This window comes from Drosophila albomicans, chromosome 3 (assembly GCF_009650485.2).
Source record: "Drosophila albomicans strain 15112-1751.03 chromosome 3, ASM965048v2, whole genome shotgun sequence".
Taxonomy (NCBI): domain Eukaryota; kingdom Metazoa; phylum Arthropoda; class Insecta; order Diptera; family Drosophilidae; genus Drosophila; species Drosophila albomicans.
This window is the reverse complement of record NC_047629.2, coordinates 46,211,439-46,233,587: the sequence shown is the minus strand read 5'-3', so window position 1 is coordinate 46,233,587 and position 22,149 is coordinate 46,211,439. Positions and strand designations below refer to the sequence as shown.

General features: G+C 39.7%; 3 protein-coding genes across 3 annotated transcripts; 2 read left to right on the top strand and 1 right to left on the bottom strand.

Annotated features, from left to right (window-relative positions):
* Positions 1-2,323: 2,323 nt before the first annotated feature.
* Positions 2,324-5,036, bottom strand: LOC117570515 (probable serine hydrolase). Its single transcript, XM_034252214.2, has 2 exons — positions 4,821-5,036; positions 2,324-3,488 (listed from the first exon to the last, which is right to left on the bottom strand). Exons 1-2 carry the CDS (start codon positions 4,896-4,898, stop codon positions 2,469-2,471), a joined length of 1,098 nt encoding a protein of 365 aa, XP_034108105.1. The 5' UTR covers positions 4,899-5,036; the 3' UTR covers positions 2,324-2,468.
* A 5,786-nt stretch (positions 5,037-10,822) lies between these two features.
* Positions 10,823-12,906, top strand: LOC127565715 (ankyrin repeat and KH domain-containing protein 1-like). The gene is made up of 2 exons (XM_052005715.1): positions 10,823-11,006; positions 12,697-12,906. Exons 1-2 carry the CDS (start codon positions 10,911-10,913, stop codon positions 12,904-12,906), a joined length of 306 nt encoding a protein of 101 aa, XP_051861675.1. The 5' UTR covers positions 10,823-10,910.
* An 8,701-nt stretch (positions 12,907-21,607) lies between these two features.
* LOC117571884 (uncharacterized) lies at positions 21,608-21,949 on the top strand. The gene has a single exon (XM_034254343.1). It carries the CDS (start codon positions 21,608-21,610, stop codon positions 21,947-21,949), a length of 342 nt encoding a protein of 113 aa, XP_034110234.1.
* Positions 21,950-22,149: the final 200 nt, after the last annotated feature.

The following is a 22,149-nucleotide window of genomic DNA, read 5'->3' as shown; positions in this document are numbered from 1 at the left end:
GTATTTAGATATACCATGAAGTGCATTTGGTATATTTTCATTGTCTTGCGCTTATTGAAATTAGTTAGCAAGTAGTTAGCAAGTATCACACACTCTTGTTACTTGTTTGAAGTAATGCTAATTAATATAGCAATGAATGTCTCAAAAAAGAGGCCAACATGAACATTATTCTTTAACAGATCAAATGAATAAATACAAAATGTTTAGAAAAAGTATCTTCAAAAACCTCATAAATAAAATGTATTATTCTTTTCCAACTTAATATTATAAGACCTCTTTATTTATATCATTAGTAGATTTGTCAATCCTTAAACAAAGGCCAAATAAATATATATTTTAAGGCCTTATCACACTTTAATCTTCATTCCCGCAAACGATTCTCCGATTCATCACTTAAAGAAAATAGATTTATTGAGCTCTTCCGCAAAGTCAATATTTTTTTCTTAAATTGTGCTTGGCTATTTAACTACTGCAATGAAATGGATTTATTACTATAATGGACTAGACTTAATCGATCTTATCGGCATTTCAAAGAGGTTGTCTTGACTCCTTCTGCGTAATGTCTTCTGGTTGACTTAACCCTCCTTTGGCTACCCACGCATCTTTATGGATGAAACAACTTCAAGCGACAAACGGAAAATACGAAGCGAGGGGGCATAAATGATTTTTATTGATTTTAAACAAATTAAATTGCGCGTTAACCGCAAACTGAATTTATCATAAAGATGGTTTATCAGTGCGACCAGCAGCAGCAGCATCAACGACTGCTGGCCTTACCCCTACCATTGTGTCCCCCCTTTTTTACCCACCTTCAGGTTTTCAGTGGTTTGGCAGCCTTTTGCCGCAATTTTATTGCCAAAACATTAAACATTTATATCCGCTATCAATTTCGTTACGTCGGAAAAGCGTAATCGCATTGCAGCCTCGCAGTCGCTTGCCGCTGTTCAACGTTTGGACTGGCACAATTTTTCCGGCTCCTACCTAATTTAATTTACGTAGAAACCCGGCCGCAACGTGCTATGGCAATAAAAACGTTAAATTTGTTTATTTTTCCAAAGACAGACTCGACACAGAGAGAGAGAGAGAGACGTGAAGTGACTCTCGGGGTTTGCCCATTGAATGGTCCCAGTTCGATTTCGACATTTGCTCTTTCTGTGCCACGTTTCTGTGTGTTCTCTTTTCTGTAGCTGATTCTGTTTCTGCTTCTGTTTCTGTTTCTGCTTCTGCTTAGTGTAGCATACCTCGAGGCGCACATCGAAAATGTTCCCACACACACACAAACACACTCTGACATACTCTGGAGGCGGACATTTTGGGCCCTTTTGTTTCCTGCAACGCCATTGTTTTTAAGTGGATGCCGCACATCCCTTGGTCCCTTGGTTCTCCACTCTCTTCTGCTTCTTCTCACCATCAGCCTTATCACTAATGAAGTGGCCAATGAACTGCGACCCAAAGATTAAAGCCGAATTAAATGGCTCCCCCAAAAAGTTGATTGATCGAAAAAGGTGCATGTGGTAATTTGCCCAAAAAGGAATTCTCCGAAACAAGTCTCTGTCTTTCTGTCTGTCTGTCTCTCTCGTATGAGCAGTATATTAAATCGTTCTCGGAATTCTTGGGGATTATGCTGGAGAGTACAACTTTTGAATGCCTCCACCAGCCAACAACTAAACTCCACTTAAAATGTAATTAAACAGCAGCAAAAGTTTATCGAAAACACCTGATTTTCGCCAACAACAACAAAAAGAGCATTACGATGAGGATTTATGCAGCACACAAAAGTTGATGGCATCAAGTCGAGAGAGAGTACATCAGAGTTTGACATGTTTACATTTATCAAAGGGAATTAGAGAAATGAAGTGAAAACTTTCGGTAATTTAGGATTAGATTGTTTGTTATGCGAAATATATAAAGAATATTCTATTATGATATTAAAATATATATATAAAGAATCTATACAATTAAACAGTATTGCATGCTAATCAGTATCTCTAAATTTAAATAATTAAAAATAGCAGTTGCAATAATTAGAATCTTTTAACTTCAACGTATGAAAAATACAACAATGAATACGTCCATTCTATACAAATTTAATTATAAATATATGACGAATTCACTCTTTAGTATTTGCAAATTTTTTTTTTCAAACTTTATACTAATAATGTACTTTATTTTAAATATACTTTTAGGTTGAATAAAACTTCCCTGACGCACAGTCGTAATCCCTGATTAATTGCGGTTTTGCTGGGTAAGTTTGTTGTCTGAAAAGTTACTAAATTACCTTTTCACAGAGTTATTGAAATTATAACTACCAAGTCTGAAAGTGTGTTGAATCACAGTTTTATTTGTAGAAACTTAAGTCTAAGTTGTTGCTATGCTCGTAAGCCTTTAGTCCTCTTGTGGTTCTTGGTTCTAGATAGATAATTAATAGACTCTTCGCGCTGTCGACGCCTCAGAGATGAGTGCAACAGCTATAGGTTACTTTTTCTCTTTCTTCGCTTCACATTCTCTGCATCATCCACGGCCAAAGCGAATTTCTTCACTGCATCCGGCAACTCGTTGCCTTCATCCACAGTCCACGTTTCGAGCTGCGGTGGTCGGTGGTGCATGATGAAGGGATTGATGATGGCTGCAACGCCGGGGGCATTGTTGAGATGCACATGGTGAGTGCCCTCGACTTCGTGCAGCTGAAAGTGTGGATTATTGGAGCGCAGTATGTCGATCACTTCCTGACTCTCCTCGTCGATGAAGTTCGACTCGGAACCCTTGATCACACAGTACGGAACATTGCGTATAGTCCGCGCTAGTTCGGCGGCAAAGGGCGGACTTGTGTGGAACTCAAAGTAATACTTGCAACGTCCGTCACGGGAGAAGAAGTATTTGTCGGGGTACTTGGTGGACTTGGCCACATTGCGTTCGAGTATGTGATGGCAATTCTCGAGGTTCACCGATTTCCCCGAGCCCTTGTGCAGCACATGCTCCAGATCCTGCCACGTGTAAGCCGGAGGCTCTTCCCTCTTGGCATTTGCGAAACGCTCATCCTCGACCATGTAGCGTTCGATGTTGGTGCGCAGATAATCGATCTGTGAAGGAGGTTTGCGATAGCGAGTACGCACAATATCAATGCTGATCAGCATGTCCAAGCGATGGGGGTAGAGCGAGGCAAAGATGAAGCAGAGCATCGCGCTCATCGAGTGGGCCATCAGTGAGACCTTGGACCAGTTGTATTCCTCCATGATGCGCAGTATCACGCACAGGTAGTCGACAAAGTGATAGGCAATCCCCTCGGGCAGTTTGGATGAGTAGCCATGGCCAGGCAGATCAATGCACAGCACGCCCAAATGTTTCGGCAGCAGCGGCAGCAGTTTGTCCCACGTGCCCAAATTGTCCAGCCAGCCGTGTAGTGCTAGTATCGGACGTACCTGACGATTGCCATACCATCGTCCGACCACATATCCCCAGGGCATATTGATGCGCACATCCATCGGAGGCTGCAGAAGGGAGAAAGTGTAAGGGAACGGGTTAGTTGCTGTTAACGGCTAATTGACAGGCCAAACTTTCGTACGTCTGGAATAACCCGAGGGCTGTGATGATGGTCGAAATGTTCAACAAAGGATAACAGTCTGTCAGCTTGTTGTACCCGTATCCCAATTCCCAATTCCTGGTTAATAATACCCAAACAAAAAAAGAAAATACCCCAAGCGAAGGTAACTAGTCGAATTCCCAATACTCTGCCACACAATTTTTATGACAAGAGATTAGACAACATTACCTCAAGCTTATCGCAGTCTTCAGCTAAGCTGATAGCTAATCTTTAGAGTATATCAAGATTCGTTGTGAACGTGCCGGAGTCGCTTGATTTGATCAATCGTTTGGTTTACACGTGAAAAAGTTCAAACAATTGACAACTGAGAGGCGGCAGCAGCAGCAAGGTGCAGATTGATGGGCAGCATTCAGAACGGTGCTAGCCGACAATTTATCATCTCTCTTTTTTTTTAGCTGAACCGGGAAGGGAGAAAGTCGTCGTCGAGTGTCAATCGATTGGGGTGTTGGGTGAACACTATGAGAGAGCTTTTGTTCCCCGCTCTCTCTCGCTCTCCCTTTCACTCTTTGCAATTGACTGCAGCACATGCAAACTTTAAATGTCGACAAATGGATTTTCGTAGTTTTGCGCCACAAAAAAAGTTTTGCACACAGTTGTTATTGTTATTGTTGTTGTTGTTGGTATTCGAAGAGTTTTACTTGCTCAAGTTGAAAATTAGCGCAAAATGCTTTCAAGTGTGACGAAGCGAATGCCGGCAAAAGTTTTATCAGCACATTGATGAACTTCTAATGAGCTTAATAACAGAAAAGGCGTCACAACTTTCAAGTCGCCAGTCTCAAGTTCTTTCCCGCAACTGCAACAAGTTCCACTTATCTGACTTGAATCGGAATGTCAACTTTAAGAATTACAGCAACATTCGCTAACCATAATAATAACAGTAGCTGCGAACGAATTTCTCGATATCTTTTGTGTAAAGTACAAAAAAAAAACTCTGCATCGACTTTGATTCGCGTGGCTCTTTAATCTTATCGAACGACATCGCTGGCTTTCAACTCAATACCCCAATGATAAGCCAAGGCAGCAAATTGCTCTGTTGAATCGCAATGGGACTGCAATTGGATCGGTTCAAAGGTATTTTTATTGAAAGATAGACACGTCTGTGCATGATGATTTTTTTTGTATCACACTCGATAAGCGAGAGCGACCCTTGGCATCGTTATTGTTGTTGTTGCCCAACGGTTAATCAATGTTTATGATCGACACCTTGTTACTTAATTACCTGTTCATGTTCCGATTCAATTCCATTGCTTTCACTCGTGTGTGTTGTTGTTGTTGCTTCTGCTTCGTGTGTTGTCATTTTGCGACTAGTACGTAATACGTATATTAAATATGTATATTCACATGTGTTTTAATTTAGCTCTGCTGTGTTCCTCCCGGGCAAATAAAATAAGCAACGTGCGCTCGCAACGCTTCTACTGAACTAACGCAAAATTCGCCTCGCTGTGATGTTTAAATAATTTGCAAAGTGTGAGCGAATTGCCGCTGAGCGCCAGAGTGACCTTTAATCAGCCAATTAACGTAGCATATTGGACACAGCGGGCAGGAAGAGTGTGTGCGATAGTGAGAGCGGGAGCGGGAGCGAGAGAGTTTGTGATCGTTTGATTAGCTCAGCTTAACAGCAAACACCTAAATTCGCCACAAGACGCAAATACAAAAAACACACGACAAACATAAAGAGAGCAAAAGCAAGGCCAACTAAATTGAGTCGTAGAGAGAGAAGAGAGAGCAAAATTGTAATGTTTACTAGCATTGCCCAGCGTCTAACTTCAGTGCAGTGCAATCATAACAAACCAGCTGACCGTCAACTAATTACTCTCTGCCGTATTTGAGTGTGATGGGAGAGAGCGTATTTTGAGAGTGCGCAAGCAGCTCTATTGATATTTATCTCACCGACACATATATAGCGAGAGAGAAGGTATAAAATACAACAACAAAGCTATTGCGCGTCAACTTCAGCAAGCAGTGCTAGAAGAGAGTAGTGTTAGGAGAGAGTGGGAGACAGAATGCACTCTAGCGTTGGGCTTGCAAGCAAAGCAGTGCTCGCATAATTTTATTTAAAGTAAGAGTGCGAGTGAGAGAGATAGAGCGATCGCAGCCAGCTTTTGGTGCTCATATAAAATTAGCAAACGTAGCATTTATATTTATTAAGTATTAGTTGAGCTTAATTCGACATAAAAACAAATCAAACTGTCACAGTGCGCATGTGTTTTTGTGATTTTCCATTCAACTCTTTAAATATGCAAATGAGAATAGCGCGTGTTTGAATTTAAAGCTATTTATAAACTATTCAATTTCCACACAAATGCTTGACAAGTCAAGAATGACAACTTTTGAGGGAATTGCGATAAAACAATCATAAAATCAATTTAGTATGTTTGATAAAAAGAAAACAACGAAAATGGCAAAGAAACAAAAATTCGCCATCTCAAACTACTATGTGCGATGACCGTATATGTGTACAACAATCGCTGTTAAGGCACCGGAACAGTTTTCATTTATCAACTTACATTAACGCAAAAACAAGAATATAAAAAATAATCATAAACGAATAATAAGTTTATTTATTGCACAACTGCACAAATATTACAAAAAACAAGTAATAAAGTTACAGTCGAGTGTGCTCGACTGTGAGATACCCGCTACCCACTTTTAATAAAGGCAAAATATTGCGGTATAATCTTCAAAATATACCGAAAATACTAAAAATATACCAAATGGTATGTTTGGTATATCGATATAGTACACCATTCAAAATATACCATAGACGGCAGAATGTGCTAGATTGTCGGCCAAAGCAACTAAGACCCCTAGTAAGTAGGCGTTTTTGCCCATACAAAAGTATTTCTTTAATAACTTCCACAATTTTTATCTGATCGCAAACAAATTTTCAGAAATCATAACTACTATAGTAATTATAGTATATACCAAAATTCGCTAGCTTTAAAACTACGCTTGTTATTCGATTTTTTTGATTTGCGGGGGCGGAAGTGGGCGTGGCAAAAATTTGAAACAAACTTGATCTGCGTGCAAACATAACAAATGCTGTCGAAAAGAAATTATAGCTCTATCTCTTATAGTCTCTGAGATCCAGTGTTTCATACGGACAGACGGACAGACACACAGACGGACAGACACACAGACGGACATGGCTAGATCGTCTCGGCTGTTGACGCTGATCAAGAATATATATACTTTATACCTGTTACATACATTTCCTGCCGGCACAAAGTTATAATACCCTTATACCCTATGGGTAGCGGGTATAAAAAATCACACACAGTGATACTGTTCACTTCGGCAAATGCCATGTAAAAATGTACATATGTACATGTGTTTGTGTTACCTTCGCTTGTGAAATTCTTGCTACGTCGCTGTGCAATACCGCCGAGAGCTCATATACTTTGATTTAATTAGAGAAGATATAATAAATTACTTTAACTTTAAAATCCATTGAAAATAATTAAAATTTGTAAGCTGAAACAACAAACAACTTAATATCTATTGCCGTCACATGTTCACTAACCTCTCAAATACACTTTATTGAGTATTTATTAAATCAATACATTACTGTTGAAGCCGATAATATTTAATATCTATTACACAGGAAAGAGTAAGAAACAAATGATAATTCAACGCTATGGATTCATCTATTCCTACAAGCACAAGCCTGAATCTACACCAACTACTAGGCATTGTACATCAACTACCCACCTGACAATCTTGACAGATTTATAAGTAGAGTAGAACAGCTACTATTGTTAGCCGGATCAGTGGACAAAGCAACATGCGAACAGTACTTACTTGGAACTATCCGTGACAAAATTAAAGACAGAGCAGACGAAGCACTGAGTGTCTGCGATGTACTCCTCAGTTGGGATGACATCAAATCAAATCTCAAGCGACTATACTCCAGCAAAAAAAACAGAAGAAATGCTTGTAATCTTCCGGACGGACTCAGTATGGGAAGATTATATTTCACAGCCACGAGAATAAGAAGTGAATTGATGTCACTGGCCAGAGAAGCAGACCCTAGTGGATACTCCCTCACGTCCAAACGTGACCAATATGACAGATTCTGCCTAAATACATTCCTAGTTGAATTAAAGGACCCACTTACATAGGTCAGCCATTAGAAACCAAAGGCCAGAGACGATCAAGAAAGCGTACGAGTACGAACAGCTTGAACTAAACTTTTCGAGAAGTCTGAGTAAACATCCTGGAAACCCTAACACCGACAAACTAATACATTAAGAACACACTTTATATCACAACACAAAAATTGTAAAATTCAAAATATCAGTTACCAGTCCAGTGGCCGAGGGAGTCTCATTTGCGAGAAAATTCTGGAATATGTTAGAAATACTCACAAATAAAACGACAGCGCTGTGTGGAGAACAGAAAAAGACTAAATATTTTATATATTACAAAAAGTATGTACGTCAGAATTGATGTATGAGTGTATTATAGTCAGAGTTGCATATTGGCGATGTTTTTGTTGTTGCATTAGGCTTGGAGTTGCCGGATCTGCGTTATGTTAACTCCTCCCCCCTCAGTCCGAAGAGAAGGCCATACAGTCAACCAACACACACTGCCCACACACAAATATCTCTTTCGAAAAAAGAAAAACATCTCCGCTTAAGAACAAAAAACTCCAGCTTTGCAGCACAATTTTTGCACAATTGCAATTTGCAGATGCAATTTTAAAGCCAAGCCAAAGTGCTTGGACATTTTTTGAATGCGTCCATTCAGTTCGCAGATTAAGACGCACACACAAACGGCAAATTTATATATTTATATAACGAACATTTATTTTAGTTAATTCAAAACAAAAAAAAACAAGTAAGAAAGCTACAGTCGAGTGTGCTCGTCTGTCAAATATTTCTGACAATTGTGTCTCATTTTTTTTGCTGCTCTGATAAAAGTTTTGTTAGAAATGTTTTCATTCCAAGAACAAAAAAATCGAACATCACTAATTGAAGCGGCTGCTTCGGGTCATTATGAAATTGTCATAGTGATGCTCAGGAACAACGTAAATGAAAGATGTGAAAATGGGGAAACGGCGCTCATGGTTGTCAGCGCGGGCGGTTATCTTGAGATCCGAGATTTGATTGCAACTGTCCTTTAATCTAATCAGCAGATTAGACTAATGTTTAATGTCTCTCTCACAGGTAATTCTCGAGCGTGGAGCCGAAATCAACAACCGTTCCAATGAGTACTACGAGAGTGCATTGTCAGTGGCTAGCTATAAGGGTCATATTGATATGGTGCGTTTCCTCCTGCAAGCCGGCGCCGATCACTTGAACTTCGCTCTTTCAGCGGCTTCAACAGGTGGCCAAGTGGATGTAGCGCAATTATTACTCCGGAGCGCAAGTCAATAGTTCCACATATCCATTGCCATCGCCGCTCGAATGTTCAATTAACAATAGTGACGTTGAGGTTACCACTTTGCTCATCCAGGCCGGCGGCAACATTAATGGGGCCATTACAAATGGCAACACGTATCTCATGATGGCAGCTGGCAAGGGGGACCGTTGCGGCTAGTGTTCTCCTCTCATATGGCGCTAATCTGGAGCACAAGACGGAGGACAACCGTACGCCACTTGTGGAGGCTAGTCGTGCCGGCCACTTGACGACCGTGAACTTACTCATCGAGAAGGGCGCACGCAAGTAGACGACCAGCTCCTTGGTAAAATTGGCTTCGCTTGCTGTCCATTTTTGTTCCTCACTCGCACTTTTATTATTATATGTACTTATGTATAAACAGCTAAAGACTTTTGTAATAAATATATTTATAATAATATATTAAAATAATATAATTCCGGAATATGTTAGAAATACTCACAAATAAAACGACTGTACTGTTTGGAGAACAGAATAAGACTGACTATTTCGTCAGTGACAATTTATTACAAAAGGCATGTACATGTGTGTATGTATCAGTGTATGTCAGAATCTATGTATGAGTGTATTATCGTCAGAGTTGCATGAAGTAGGCTTGGAGTTTCCGGATCTGCATTATTCCATGTGGCCGGAGAGAGGGAAATGTTAACTCTCGCAACGCTTCCACTGAACTATCGCAAAATTCGCCTCGCTGTGATGTTTAAATAATTTGCAAAGTGTGAGCGAATTGCCGCTGAATTGCCTTTAATCAGCCAACTAACGTAGCATATTGGGCACAGCGGGCAGGAAGAGTGTGTGTGATAGTGAGAGCGGGAGCGGTTTGTTTGTGATCGTTTGATTAGCTCGGCTTAACGGCAAACACCTAATTTCGCCACAAGACGCAAATACAAAGCACGCGCAACAACAAACATAAAGAGAGCAAAAGCAAGGCCAACTAAATTAAGTTTTAGAGAGAGAGAAGAGAGAGCAAGATTGTAATGTTTACTAGCATTGCTCAGCGTCGTCAACTTCAGTGCAGTGCAATCATAACAAATCAGCTGACTGTCAACTAATTACTCTCTGCTGTATTTGAGTGAGATGGGAGAGAGCGTAGTTTGAGAGTGCGCAAGCAGCTCTACTGATATTTATCTCACCGACACACATATAGCGAGAGCGAAGTGTATAAAATACAACAACATAGCTATTGCGCGTCAACTTCAGCAAGCAGTGCTAGAAGAGAGTAGTGTTAGGAGAGAGTGGGAGACAGAATGCACTCTAGCGTTGTGTTTGCAAGCAAAGCAGTGCTCGCATAATTTTATTTAAAGTAAGAGTGCGAGTGAGAGAGATAGAGCGATCGCAACCAGCTTTTGTTGCTCATATAAAATTAGCAAACGTAGCATTTATATTTATTAAGTATTAGTTGAGCTTAATTCGACATAAAAACAAATCAAACTGTCACAGTGCGCATGTGTTTTTGTTATTTTTCAACTCTTTAAATGTGCAAATGAGAATAGCGCGTGTTTGAATTTAAAGCTATTTATAAACTATTCAATTTCCACACAAATGCTTGACAAGTCAAGAATGACAACTTTTGAGGGAATTGCGATAAAACAATCATAAAATCAATTTAGTATGTTTGATAAAAAGAAAACAACGAAAATGGCAAAGAACGACCGTATATGTGTACAACAATCGCTGTTAAGGCACCGGGATAGTTTTCATTTATCAACTTCCATTAACGCAAAAACAAGAATATAAAAAATTCATAAACGAATAAATAAACTAAAAGTGCAGAAATATTACAAAAAACAAGTAAGAAAGTTACAGTCGAGTGTGCTCGACTGTGAGATACCCGCTACCCACTTTTAATAAAGGCAAAATATTGCGGTATAATCTTCAAAATATACCGAAAATACTAAAAATATACCAAATGGTATGTTTGGTATATCGATATAGTACACCATTCAAAATATACCATAGACGGCAGAATGTGCTAGATTGTCGGCCAAAGCAACTCAGACCCCTAGTAAGTAGGCGTTTTTGCCCATACAAAAGTATTTCTTTAATAATTCCACAATTTTTATCTGATCGCAAACAAATTTTCAGAAATCATAACTACTATAGTAATTATAGTATATACCAAAATTCGCTAGCTTTAAAACTACGCTTGTTATTCGATTTTTTTGATTTGCGGGGGCGGAAGTGGGCGTGGCAAAAATTTGAAACAAACTATAAAAAATTATAGCTCTATCTCTTATAGTCTCTGAGATCTAGGTGTTCATACGGATAGACACACAGACGGACAGACGGACATGGCTAGATCGTCTCGGCTGTTGACGCTGATCAAGAATATATATACTTTATACCTGTTACATACATTTCCTGCCGGCACAAAGTTATAATACCCTTCTACCCTATGGGTAGCGGGTATAAAAAAATCACACACAGTGATAGTGTTCACTTCGGCAAATGCCATGTAAAAATGTACATATGTACATATGTGTTTGTGTTACCTTCGCTTGTGAAATTCTTGCTACGTCGCTGAGCAATACCCCCGAGAGCTCATATACTTTGATTTAATTAGAGAAGATATAATAAATTACTTAAACTTTAAAATCCATTGAAAATAATTAAAATTTGTAAGCTGAAACAACAAACAACTTAATATCTATTGCCGTCACATGTTCACTAACCTCTCAAATACACTTTATTGAGTATTTATTAAATCAATACATTACTGTTGAAGCCGATAATATTTAATATCTATTACACAGGAAAGAGTAAGAAACAAATGATAATTCAACGCTATGGATTCATCTATTCCTACAAGCACAAGCCTGAATCTACACCAACTACTAGGCATTGTACATCAACTACCCACCTGACAATCTTGACAGATTTATAAGTAGAGTAGAACAGCTACTATTGTTAGCCGGATCAGTGGACAAAGCAACATGCGAACAGTACTTACTTGGAACTATCCGTGACAAAATTAAAGACAGAGCAGACGAAGCACTGAGTGTCTGCGATGTACTCCTCAGTTGGGATGACATCAAATCAAATCAAATCTCAATCTCTAGCAAAAAAAACAGAAGAAATGCTTGTTAGAGAGCTACATAATCTTCCGGATGGACTCAGTATGGGAAGATTATATTTCACAGCCATGAGAATAATAAGTGAATTGATGTCACTGGCCTGAGAAGCAGACCCTAGTGGACACTCCCTCACGTCCAAACGTGACCAATATGACAGATTCTGCCTAAATACATTCCTAGTTGAATTAAAGGACCCACTTAGGTCAGCCATTAGAAACCAAAGGCCAGAGACGATCGAGAAAGCGTACGAGTACGAACAGCTTGAACTAAACTTTTCGAGAAGTCTGAGTAAACATCCTGGAAACCCTAACACCGACAAACTAATACATTAAGAACACACTTTATATCACAACACAAAAATTGTAAAATTCAAAATATCAGTTACCAGTCCAGTGGCCGAGGGAGTCTCATTTGCGAGAAAATTCTGGAATATGTTAGAAATACTCACAAATAAAACGACAGCGCTGTGTGGAGAACAGAAAAAGACTAAATATTTTATATATTACAAAAAGTATGTACGTCAGAATTGATGTATGAGTGTAAGTGGAATCCGAGATTTGATGGCAACTGTCCTTTAATCTAATCAGCAGATTAGACTAATGTTTAATGTCTCTCTCACAGGTAATTCTCGAGCGTGGAGCCGAAATCAACAACCGTTCCAATGAGTACTACGAGAGTGCATTGTCAGTGGCTAGCTATAAGGGTCATATTGATATGGTGCGTTTCCTCCTGCAAGCCGGCGCCGATCACTTGAACTTCGCTCTTTCAGCGGCTTCAACAGGTGGCCAAATGGAAGTGTCCACTGCCATCGCCGCTCGAAAGTTCAATTAATAGTGACGTTGAGGTTACCACTTTGCTCATCCAGGCCGGCGGCAACATTAATGGGGCCATTACAAATGGCAACACGTATCTCATGATGGCAGCTGGCAAGGGGGACCGTTGCGGCTAGTGTTCTCCTCTCATATGGCGCTAATCTGGAGCACAAGACGGAGGACAACCGTACGCCACTTGTGGAGGCTAGTCGTGCCGGCCACTTGACGACTGTGAACTTACTCATCGAGAAAGGCGCACGCAAGTAGACGACCAGCTCCTTGGTAAAATTGGCTTCGCTTGCTGTCCATTTTTGTGCCTCACTCAACCTTTTTAATTTATGTACTTATGTATAAACAGCTAGAGACTTTTGTAATAAATATATTTATAATAATATATTAAAATAATATAATTCCCGAATATGTTAGAAATACTCACAAATAAAACGACTGTACTGTTTGGAGAACAGAATAATACTGACTATTTCGTCAGTGACAATTTATTACAAAAGGCATGTACATGTGTGTATGTATCAGTGTGTGTCAGAATCTATGTATGAGTGTATTATCGTCAGAGTTGCATGAAGTAGGCTTGGAGTTTCCGGATCTGCATTATTCCATGTGGCCGGAGAGAGGGAAATGTTAACTCTCGCAACGCTTCAACTGAACTAACGGAAAATTCACCTCGCTGTGATGTTTAAATAATTTGCAAAGTGTGAGCGAATTGCCGCTGAGCGCCAGAGTGACCTTTAATCAGCCAATTAACGTAGCATATTGGGAACAGCGGGCAGGAAGAGTGTGTGCGATAGCGAGAGCGGGAGAGTTTGTGATCGTTTGATTAGCTCAGCTTAACAGCAAAAAACTAAATTCGCCACGAGACGCAAATACAAGAAACACACGACGCGCATAAAGAGAGCAAAAGCAAGGCCAACTAAATTGAGAGCAATTGAAGAGAGAGCAAGATTGTAATGTTTACTAGCATTGTTCAGCGTCTAACTTCAATGCAGTGCAATCATAACAAAGCAGCTGACCGTCAACTCTCTGCTGTATTTGAGTGGGAGAGAGCGTAGTCTGAGAGTGCGCAAGCAGCTCGACTAATGTTTATCTCACCGACACACATATAGCGAGAGCGAAGTGTATAAAATACAACAACAAAGCTAATGCGCGTCAACTTGAGCAAGCAGTGCTAGAAGAGAGTAGTGCTAGGAGAGAGTGGGAGACAGAATGCACTCTAGCGTTGTGCTTGCAAGCAAAGCAGTGCTCGCATAATTATATGTAAAGTAAGAGCGCGAGTGAGAGAGATAGAGCGATCGCAACCAGCTTTTGTTGCTCATATAAAATTAGCAAACGTAGCATTTATATTTATGAAGTATTAGTTGAGCTTAATTCGACATAAAAACAAATCAAACTGTCACAGTGCGCATGTGTTTTAGTGATTTTCCATTCAACTCTTTAAATATGCAAATGAGTACAGCGCGTGTATGAATTTAAAGCTATTTATAAACTATTCAATTTCCACACAAATGCTTGACAAGCCAAAAATGACAACTTTTGAGGGAATTGCGATAAAACAATCATAAAATCAATTTGGCATGATTCGTTTTTCGTCAGATTTCAGCTATAAAATAATAATTCATAATTCCGATATCAGATTTTATTGCAAGTGAATGAGGCTTAGAGAGTATTCAGATTGCACAGAAGAAAAAAAAACACACACAGAAATAGGAAATAGTTACATTTTTATTTGATATTTTTGGCATGTGTGTAGATAGCATTTTCAATAAATATAATTGAATTCAATTGCCAAATGTTATTGCTGTTCATGTTGCAGTTTTTTGTGTGAGTGTTTGTGTGTGAAAATCACAGCGCAAAAAACTAGAAAGCAAAAAAGTAATATCCAAAAGATAACAATAAATATTTATTAAGCTCTCTCTCTCTTTCTCACTCACTCGCTCGCTTGTATAAACATATTCAAAAATCCATTAGCATCAAATGCCGATGTCGACAACAGTTTACACAATACATTTGCGAGGTTAGTTTTCCGCGGAAAATCCCACGACGCGTCGGCCACAAAAGAGAGCAAAAAATGAACAGTTGCAAAATTGAAGCCTGCGGTTACTTTACGTTTGGGTTAGAAAGAATATCAACCAAATACAAAAAAAAAAAAAAAAAAACAAAAAAATGGCGATGGTCGAAACATAAATCTTGTTGGCATCGAAAATTGAAAATTGCCAGCCAATAGAGTGAAGGCAGCGAAAAGAGTAGAATTCGAAATTGGGGCCTGATAAATAACGAATTGCAATCATAAATCTGGCGCCGAGAAGTATGCAAAGCGTTTTAATTTCAATGCAATTAAAACGCAAAGGCCACAGACTCGCACAAGTGGCAAGGCAACTGACTGCATGAGAGTGGCAAAAGGGGGGTAGTGAGGGGATGGAGGAAGTGGAAGTGGTCGAGTGGTGTGCGGCGGCATTTAATCAAACGCAGCTGGAGCAAGGCGCAGGCCAGAAGTGGACGACATCCAGAGCACAAATTGCGCTCGTTTCGAAATGAAATTACGAGCACAGCGACGAACAAGGCTTGCCACATGCCACACCGGCCACCTTGCCGCCGCTGCTGTTGCTGCAGTTGCTGTTGCTGTTGCTGCGTGGCAGTTGCATGGGCTTGACCCAAGCCTCGCACTAATGACATTTGAATGACGCCGCTGCCACTGCTGCAACATGGATTGAGCTGCCCATGGCTGCTGTTGCTGTTGCTGCTGCTGTGTAGGCCAGTCGACTAGTCGGTCAATCTGTAAAAGTTGGCTAATGACTGCAGCAACTCAGCGGCTCAAAAGCAAAGCAAAAGCTGTCGTCGTCGTCGTCGTCGTTGAAGCTGCCACTGAGATAACAATTGGCTTGTCTCAGTTCTCGCGAAGCGAATTTCGGCCAACTTTTTATACCCGATACCCATTGGGGCTGTAAATTGGGTGTTATAAGTTTGTGCCAACAGGAAATGTAAAAGGCAGAACGAGCAGGCAAAGTATATGTATATTATTAATCTGATCAGATGAAAATCTTATAAGACATTTAAGAAATCATTTGGTATTTGTATATATACTCTTAAAAATTGTTTTCGATTGTACTCTATGACATATTTTTAATGTAATAGTATATAATAATATATAATATATACCAAATACAGCATTCGGTATATATAGCAGCTTTAATTGCTGACGATTGTCGTCTTCGATATATCAATTCGGTATGTTTCAACTCTATGTATGAATATGAATAGTATATCGATATACCAAATACATCATTCGGTATTTATCGCAGCTTTAATTACTGGCTATTGTAATTTTCCGTATATTTTGATTGCAATAGTCGTCTTCGGTATATTTTTTGGTATATTAATTTGGTATATTTAAATGATTATGCTAGACTTGTTTGTTTTTGTTGACTCTATAGTATATTTTCAATGTAATAGTATATCGATATACCAAATACAGCATTCAGTATATATCGCTGTTTTAATTGCTGACAACTTTACCCTATGGTATATTTTGATTGTAATAGTATCGTTTTCGGTATATTTCTTGGTATAGTAATTTGGTATGCTTACATGATAATATTAGACTTGTTTGTTTTTGCTGACTCTATAATAGTATAGTATATAGTAGTATATCGATATACCAAATACAGCATTCGGTATATGTTTCAATCTTAATTACTATTGATTGTACTCTATGGAATATTTTGAATCTAATAGTATATCCATACGCCACCTTCGGTATTTCGGTACATTATTTTAGTAGATTTAAATGATAATACGACACTGATTTGCTTTTATTAAGAACTTGTAGCTGGTATCTCATAGTCAAGCACAATCGACTGTAGATGTCTTATTTTTTGGTTACGTTTTAGCCGTGTTACACACAGACAACGAGTAGTTGATAGCGTTGGCGTTGCCTAAAGTGGAAGTATAAATATATATATACAGTATAATGTTTGTATTGCTTTGCTTGGATCTATGCCAAGAGGCAGGCGTCGGTCGCAACGAGGCCTTTTGCCACCTCTTGTTGTCAGGTGTAAAATGCAAAGTAATGGCTTTGAATATGCCTCAGCTAAGAGGCTTGCAAAGCACGTCTCCATCGATGGTGTTGTCGTCCTCCTAAGTAGACGAAAAGCGACTGCCACACACACATTCACACAAGTTGCCATGAAGTTTGGCCACCCATCGACGGCCTAAAAGAGCAACAGTGCTTCGGCTTGACTCGTTCGTTGTCTAACGCCAACATTTCTCAACCAGAGCGAGCAGCTTGCGGAGCCCAGGCTGTTTGGCTTTTGTCCCGGCACTCAAGTGAAAAGTGAAAAGCTTTTGTCAGCGCATGGAAATTTGACGGAAATTGTTTGGTCTGATGGATGCAGCTGCTCCTGTTGTTGCTGCTGTTGCTGCTGCTGGTTGTTGATGCTACTGTTGCTGTGGCTGCTGCAAAGAGGAGGCGGCCTAACTGTCATACCTGGCTGCCTAATGGGCTCGGGCCTCGAGCTTGGGCAGCGTCTGGGCCATCAGCAGACTGTGCGCTAAGTAAGCAGACACTTTTTGGGGCACGACGTCGTTGCACTCTCGTCGCCGTTTGTTGCCAACTTGCCAACTTTTCAGCTAACACAGTGAAATGGCAATTCCAATAGAATTAAAGCCACAATTTGTTGCCAGTCGCGCCAGTCTAAAGATGCCGCCAAGCGGAATAAATGCAAATCGCATTAAAATAAATTTTGTCTCCCTCTCCTCTCTCTTGTGTCTCTTCCATCTCTCTATTATCCTTGCTGCAGCATAATGTCCTTAAAATAGCTGCGTTGCGACTGGAACAACAAACTTTGGCGACAGGTAGCACACAGATAATTCCATCCATGGAGTTCCGGCTCTGTCGCTGCCCCGCTTGTTGCAAGCTACGTGAGGCACGGTAGATTTAATGCGGCAGCACCGACGGCACGCGCTTGTGTCCCGCCACAATTACTGCGCTAGAAAACACAATCAAAATCAAGTTGAACGTTGAACTTTTTAATGCATAATTTATGGCCAACAAAGCGAGAGGAGAGTTGAGAGAAAGAAGGAGACTAAAGAGGTGAGAGTGGCGCACCTTTTCTCTTTCTCTCTGTGTCTCGATGTCTCAGATTCAGCTTCAGTCGCTGTCGCTGTCTCAGTCCCAGTCTCAGACATATCAGTTATAACGAGGGACAGCTGTGGAATGGTTCGCTGTCATATCATAAATATTTATGAAAGCTGCCAAAAAAAGCTCATTGCATAAAGGGAAGGGAAGCGAAAAGAGAGAGAGAGAGAGAGGGAGCGACAGAACTGAGCACGTGCGCCGTGTGGCATGCCACGATTTATATGCCGCCATTCGAGCCAATATATATTTGCTTTCATCAAAAACTCATCTTAAATGCCAACACATGTGGCACATAAATATTGCCTCCGGCTGCGAACTCACAACTCCTCTCTCTTTCTATCTCTCGTATTGTCTCCCTTGCTGTCATGCATATGCAAACATATTCAATTGCTGCGTTCCTTAAGCTGCAACAAGCTGTGGTAAGCCACAAAATGAACCACTTCCAAAACAGTTAAACCAAAAACCATAAAATCATAATCAAATGTGGTACATATTGTAAAAGAGAATTCAAGATTGAAATTCTCTTTAAGCATCCTCTCTCCTTCCTCAATAAAAATGTCGGTAACACTTTCTGCCAACAGGTTGCAAACGAGTGCTTCGACCAGCAGCAATTGAAAGTTGAAGCTGAAGTTGAGCATATGCATTTCTTGAGATGACAGCCAAAGATAAACTCTTTTTGCCACACACAGACAATTCTCTGTGCTTTGCACACTGTCTTCGTAACTTTCGTAAAAATATTTTCAAAAAAATAAAACAATATTTACTTACAAACTCTGCTGTTATTGATGTCGCCATAAAAATATATTGTCTATTTTAAACCAAAAGTCAAATTCAGATTCCATAAGATAAAAATAAACATAAATTTCGTTATGTCAATTTTTATTAAAATGGCATTAAGATTGGCAGAAAAATTTGATGGAGACGAAGAAGACTCATAGACGATTAAAATACAGCCACATTCTCTTGACATCTGAATAGCAAATATATATATTTAGGAAACATTCAATGCATTTCATATGTTTTTGGGAATATATTGACATTTTTAAATAAGAGTCCAAATAAAATTCTACAACATTACATAAAAAGTAGGTTTCAATAAAACATCTGAAAATTTGACATAATATTTATTTATTTTAATAATCTTAAACTTCTTAAAAGCTACTGTACAGGGTGCTCGACAGAGAGATACTCTCTAAAAACTTTGAATAAAGTTAATTCTATACCACGTACATATATTCTAATATTTCATTGAAAATCTTATGAAGGAAATTGCATAATTATTTTAGTAAAAACTGTAAATATTCAATTCTTCTATATTACTCTAAAATCTTATTGAATTGAATTCCGTACTCCGAATATTTTATTATTATTTTTTAAATTGAGATTCTTTTATTTACTGTAATGAAGATCTGATCTTCTGATTAATCTAATATGTCTTCAAATTGATTTCATATATTTTAATGTGTGGTAGCTTTTCTCTGTAGTAAAGTTATATGCCATCTGCAATACAACATTGCATTCCCAAAGCAGTCTTTAAATTGCAATTGAACAAACACGCGTCTTAAGCGCTTAATTTAAATGGCAACTCTAATGATGTAATCTAAAAACTCAATTCAATCCGCATGATTATCTTCTTAGCCCAAGACAGCTGGTCAATCTGACAGCAGTTTTCCCAACTGGCCTTAACCCAGATTCGACTAAAGACGCACACACACAAGCTAACACACTTAAATACTAACACATATATACGTATGTGTGTGTGTTGGTTGCTTCACACATCCTGACGCGAAAAGTTTCTCGTTTGATTGGTGTGTCTGGGCGAGCGCAAAAAAGGTTGTAAGCCTGGCCAAAAACTACTACGTATCAATTAAACTAATTAGCTTGATTTCCCCTCTCTGGGGGAGGGAGTGAGAAATGAACACGAAACTCTGGTGGCGCAGCGAATTCAATCAGCGCAGAGCGCAATGCAGAAAAACGCAATCAAATGATTAAGTCAACAAATGAAGGCAAATTGTTGGGGCTGGCTGCTGCCACAAGTTGCATAGAGATTGGCAAATTGCGCAGAAATTGCAAAAAATAATCATTGAAGCGAATGAAGAAAAACCATCTGCCGCCGCCGTCGGTCTTTTCCCTTAAAGTTTGACCAACTTTTTGTGCACACAAAAGAGGGGGGTGGGCGGACAGGTGGGAGGGAGGCAGCAACCACTGCGGTATTCATTTGGGTCGATTGGGACCAGGTAACTAACTGCACATCAGTTGCAAGTGAAAGAAAAGAGAGTGAGCCAACTTTTTGGCTGCTCTAATGAGCGGTTGCGTTTTAGTCGCTAAATTTCACAGAGATGTCTTTTTATACCCGGTATCCAAGGGGTAGAAGGGTATTATAAGTTTGTGCCTGCTTGAAATGTATGTGAAATGTAGAAGGAGTCATCTCCAACCCCATTAAAATATATAGGATATATTCTTGATCATTCTTGACCGGCTATTAGCCGAGACAATATAGCCATGTCCGTCTGTCTGTCCGTCCGTCTGTATAAACACCTAGATCTCTGAGACTATTAGATATAGAGGTATAATTTCTTTCCGACAGCATTTGTTATGTTTGTACGCAGATCAGGTTTGTCTCAAATTTTCTGCCACGCCCACGTCCGCCCCGCAAATCGACAAAAATCGAATAACAAGCCTAATTTTGAAGCTAAAGCGGCGTTTTTTTATACATTCAATAATAACTTTAGTATTTAAGATTCCTGAAAATTTGAAAGTATGTTAGTTGCTTTGGCTGATAATCTGATATAATTCAGTATTCTATTATATATTTCATATACCAAATATAGCCTTCAGTATATTTCAGTATTTTTGTGGTATATTTTTCATATGTTTGTAGAATCTGGCTTTATTGAATATGGGTAGCGAGTATCTCACAGTTGACTGTAGCTTTCTTACTTATTCTGAGTTTCGTTTAAATTCATATTGAATTTATTTGAAGATATGCAGAGCGCACACACATGTCTTTTGAATACTCCATTTTTGGCTGCAGGAAATTTATTTATATTCAATTTGTGCATTTTTATGCCAGACGGGAAATTCAGTTTTGCGTCAAGGACTCTCGCAAGCGTGTCGCTGCCTGAATGCGTATGGAAATGTGAGTGTATTTGCTTTTGTGTTTCGTTGGAAAATGTTCGTAGCTGCTGGCAGGTCGATAAAGTAATTTCAAGTTAATATTTTCCACAAACTCATAAACACATTTGGCCCAACAACAGCAGTCGCCGCACTCGATGGCTCGATGGCTGCTGATTACCTAATCTGAAGGACTTACCACTTACCTGCAAGTACAGTCATGTTGTGTTGTGTCCTGTTGACCTGCAGCTACCTAACGGAGGGAAATGTAACATGGCTGCCAGACAGGCAGGCAGACACAGTCGAGTGCTACATTTATGGCTTAGTATAAATACGCGACTGATGGCTGCATCCTTTACTCAGTTATCGTTTGGTCGTCGTCTCGTCAACAACACATCGATTACAACAATACTTAATAGCTGTGATAGCAAGTGTCCCAGTGTTAGTTAGCGAGAGGATGTTGTTTCTGGCGCCGCGCAAGCATCTGCTTGCCAGCAACCTGATCATCCTGCTGTTGATCTATGTGATGCGCAAGTGCCTGCAACTATTCTGCATCATTGAGAACAAGGCTTGCGGTAAGGAGAATTGCAAGTGCGAGGAGCCGGAGAATTGCATGGACTCGCCGCCGCCGGAACGCCGTGGATTCAAGTTGATTCCGGATGCTATGCGGAAAACTATGCATGGCTTTGGCTATGGCGAGGGTCACTATCAGATCTTTGTGGAGAAAAAGGAGCGTAATTTCCCCACCAAATCGCGTCTGAATGCGGCCAGCGCTGAACTCAAGCTGAATCCCAATTAGGTGGGCAGCTAAGAGTCGCAGTTGCAATGCCAGTGCGAGTGTTTGCAACGCAAAACCACATGTGCCAACAAAACAATTATCCAATGTCTTCTTGCGAAATGTCTTCATCCATTAATTACGAAAAAAACACACAGCCGAAAGCATTGAGCAGCATATTTTATTACAATACTTTTGAAGCGCATTCTCTGTTTTGGCCATTA

Coding starts and splice junctions, on each gene's coding strand:
- LOC117570515 (XM_034252214.2), bottom strand. CDS start 4,898: ATGACAACACACGAAGCAGAAGCAACAACAACAACACACACGAGTGAA. Junction 3,489..4,820: donor TTGAATCGGAACATGAACAG/GTAATTAAGTAA, acceptor TCCCTTCTGCAG/CCTCCGATGGATGTGCGCAT.
- LOC127565715 (XM_052005715.1), top strand. CDS start 10,911: ATGGTATGTTTGGTATATCGATATAGTACACCATTCAAAATATACCAT. Junction 11,007..12,696: donor CAAAGCAACTCAGACCCCTA/GTAAGTAGGCGT, acceptor TCTCTCTCACAG/GTAATTCTCGAGCGTGGAGC.
- LOC117571884 (XM_034254343.1), top strand. CDS start 21,608: ATGTTGTTTCTGGCGCCGCGCAAGCATCTGCTTGCCAGCAACCTGATC.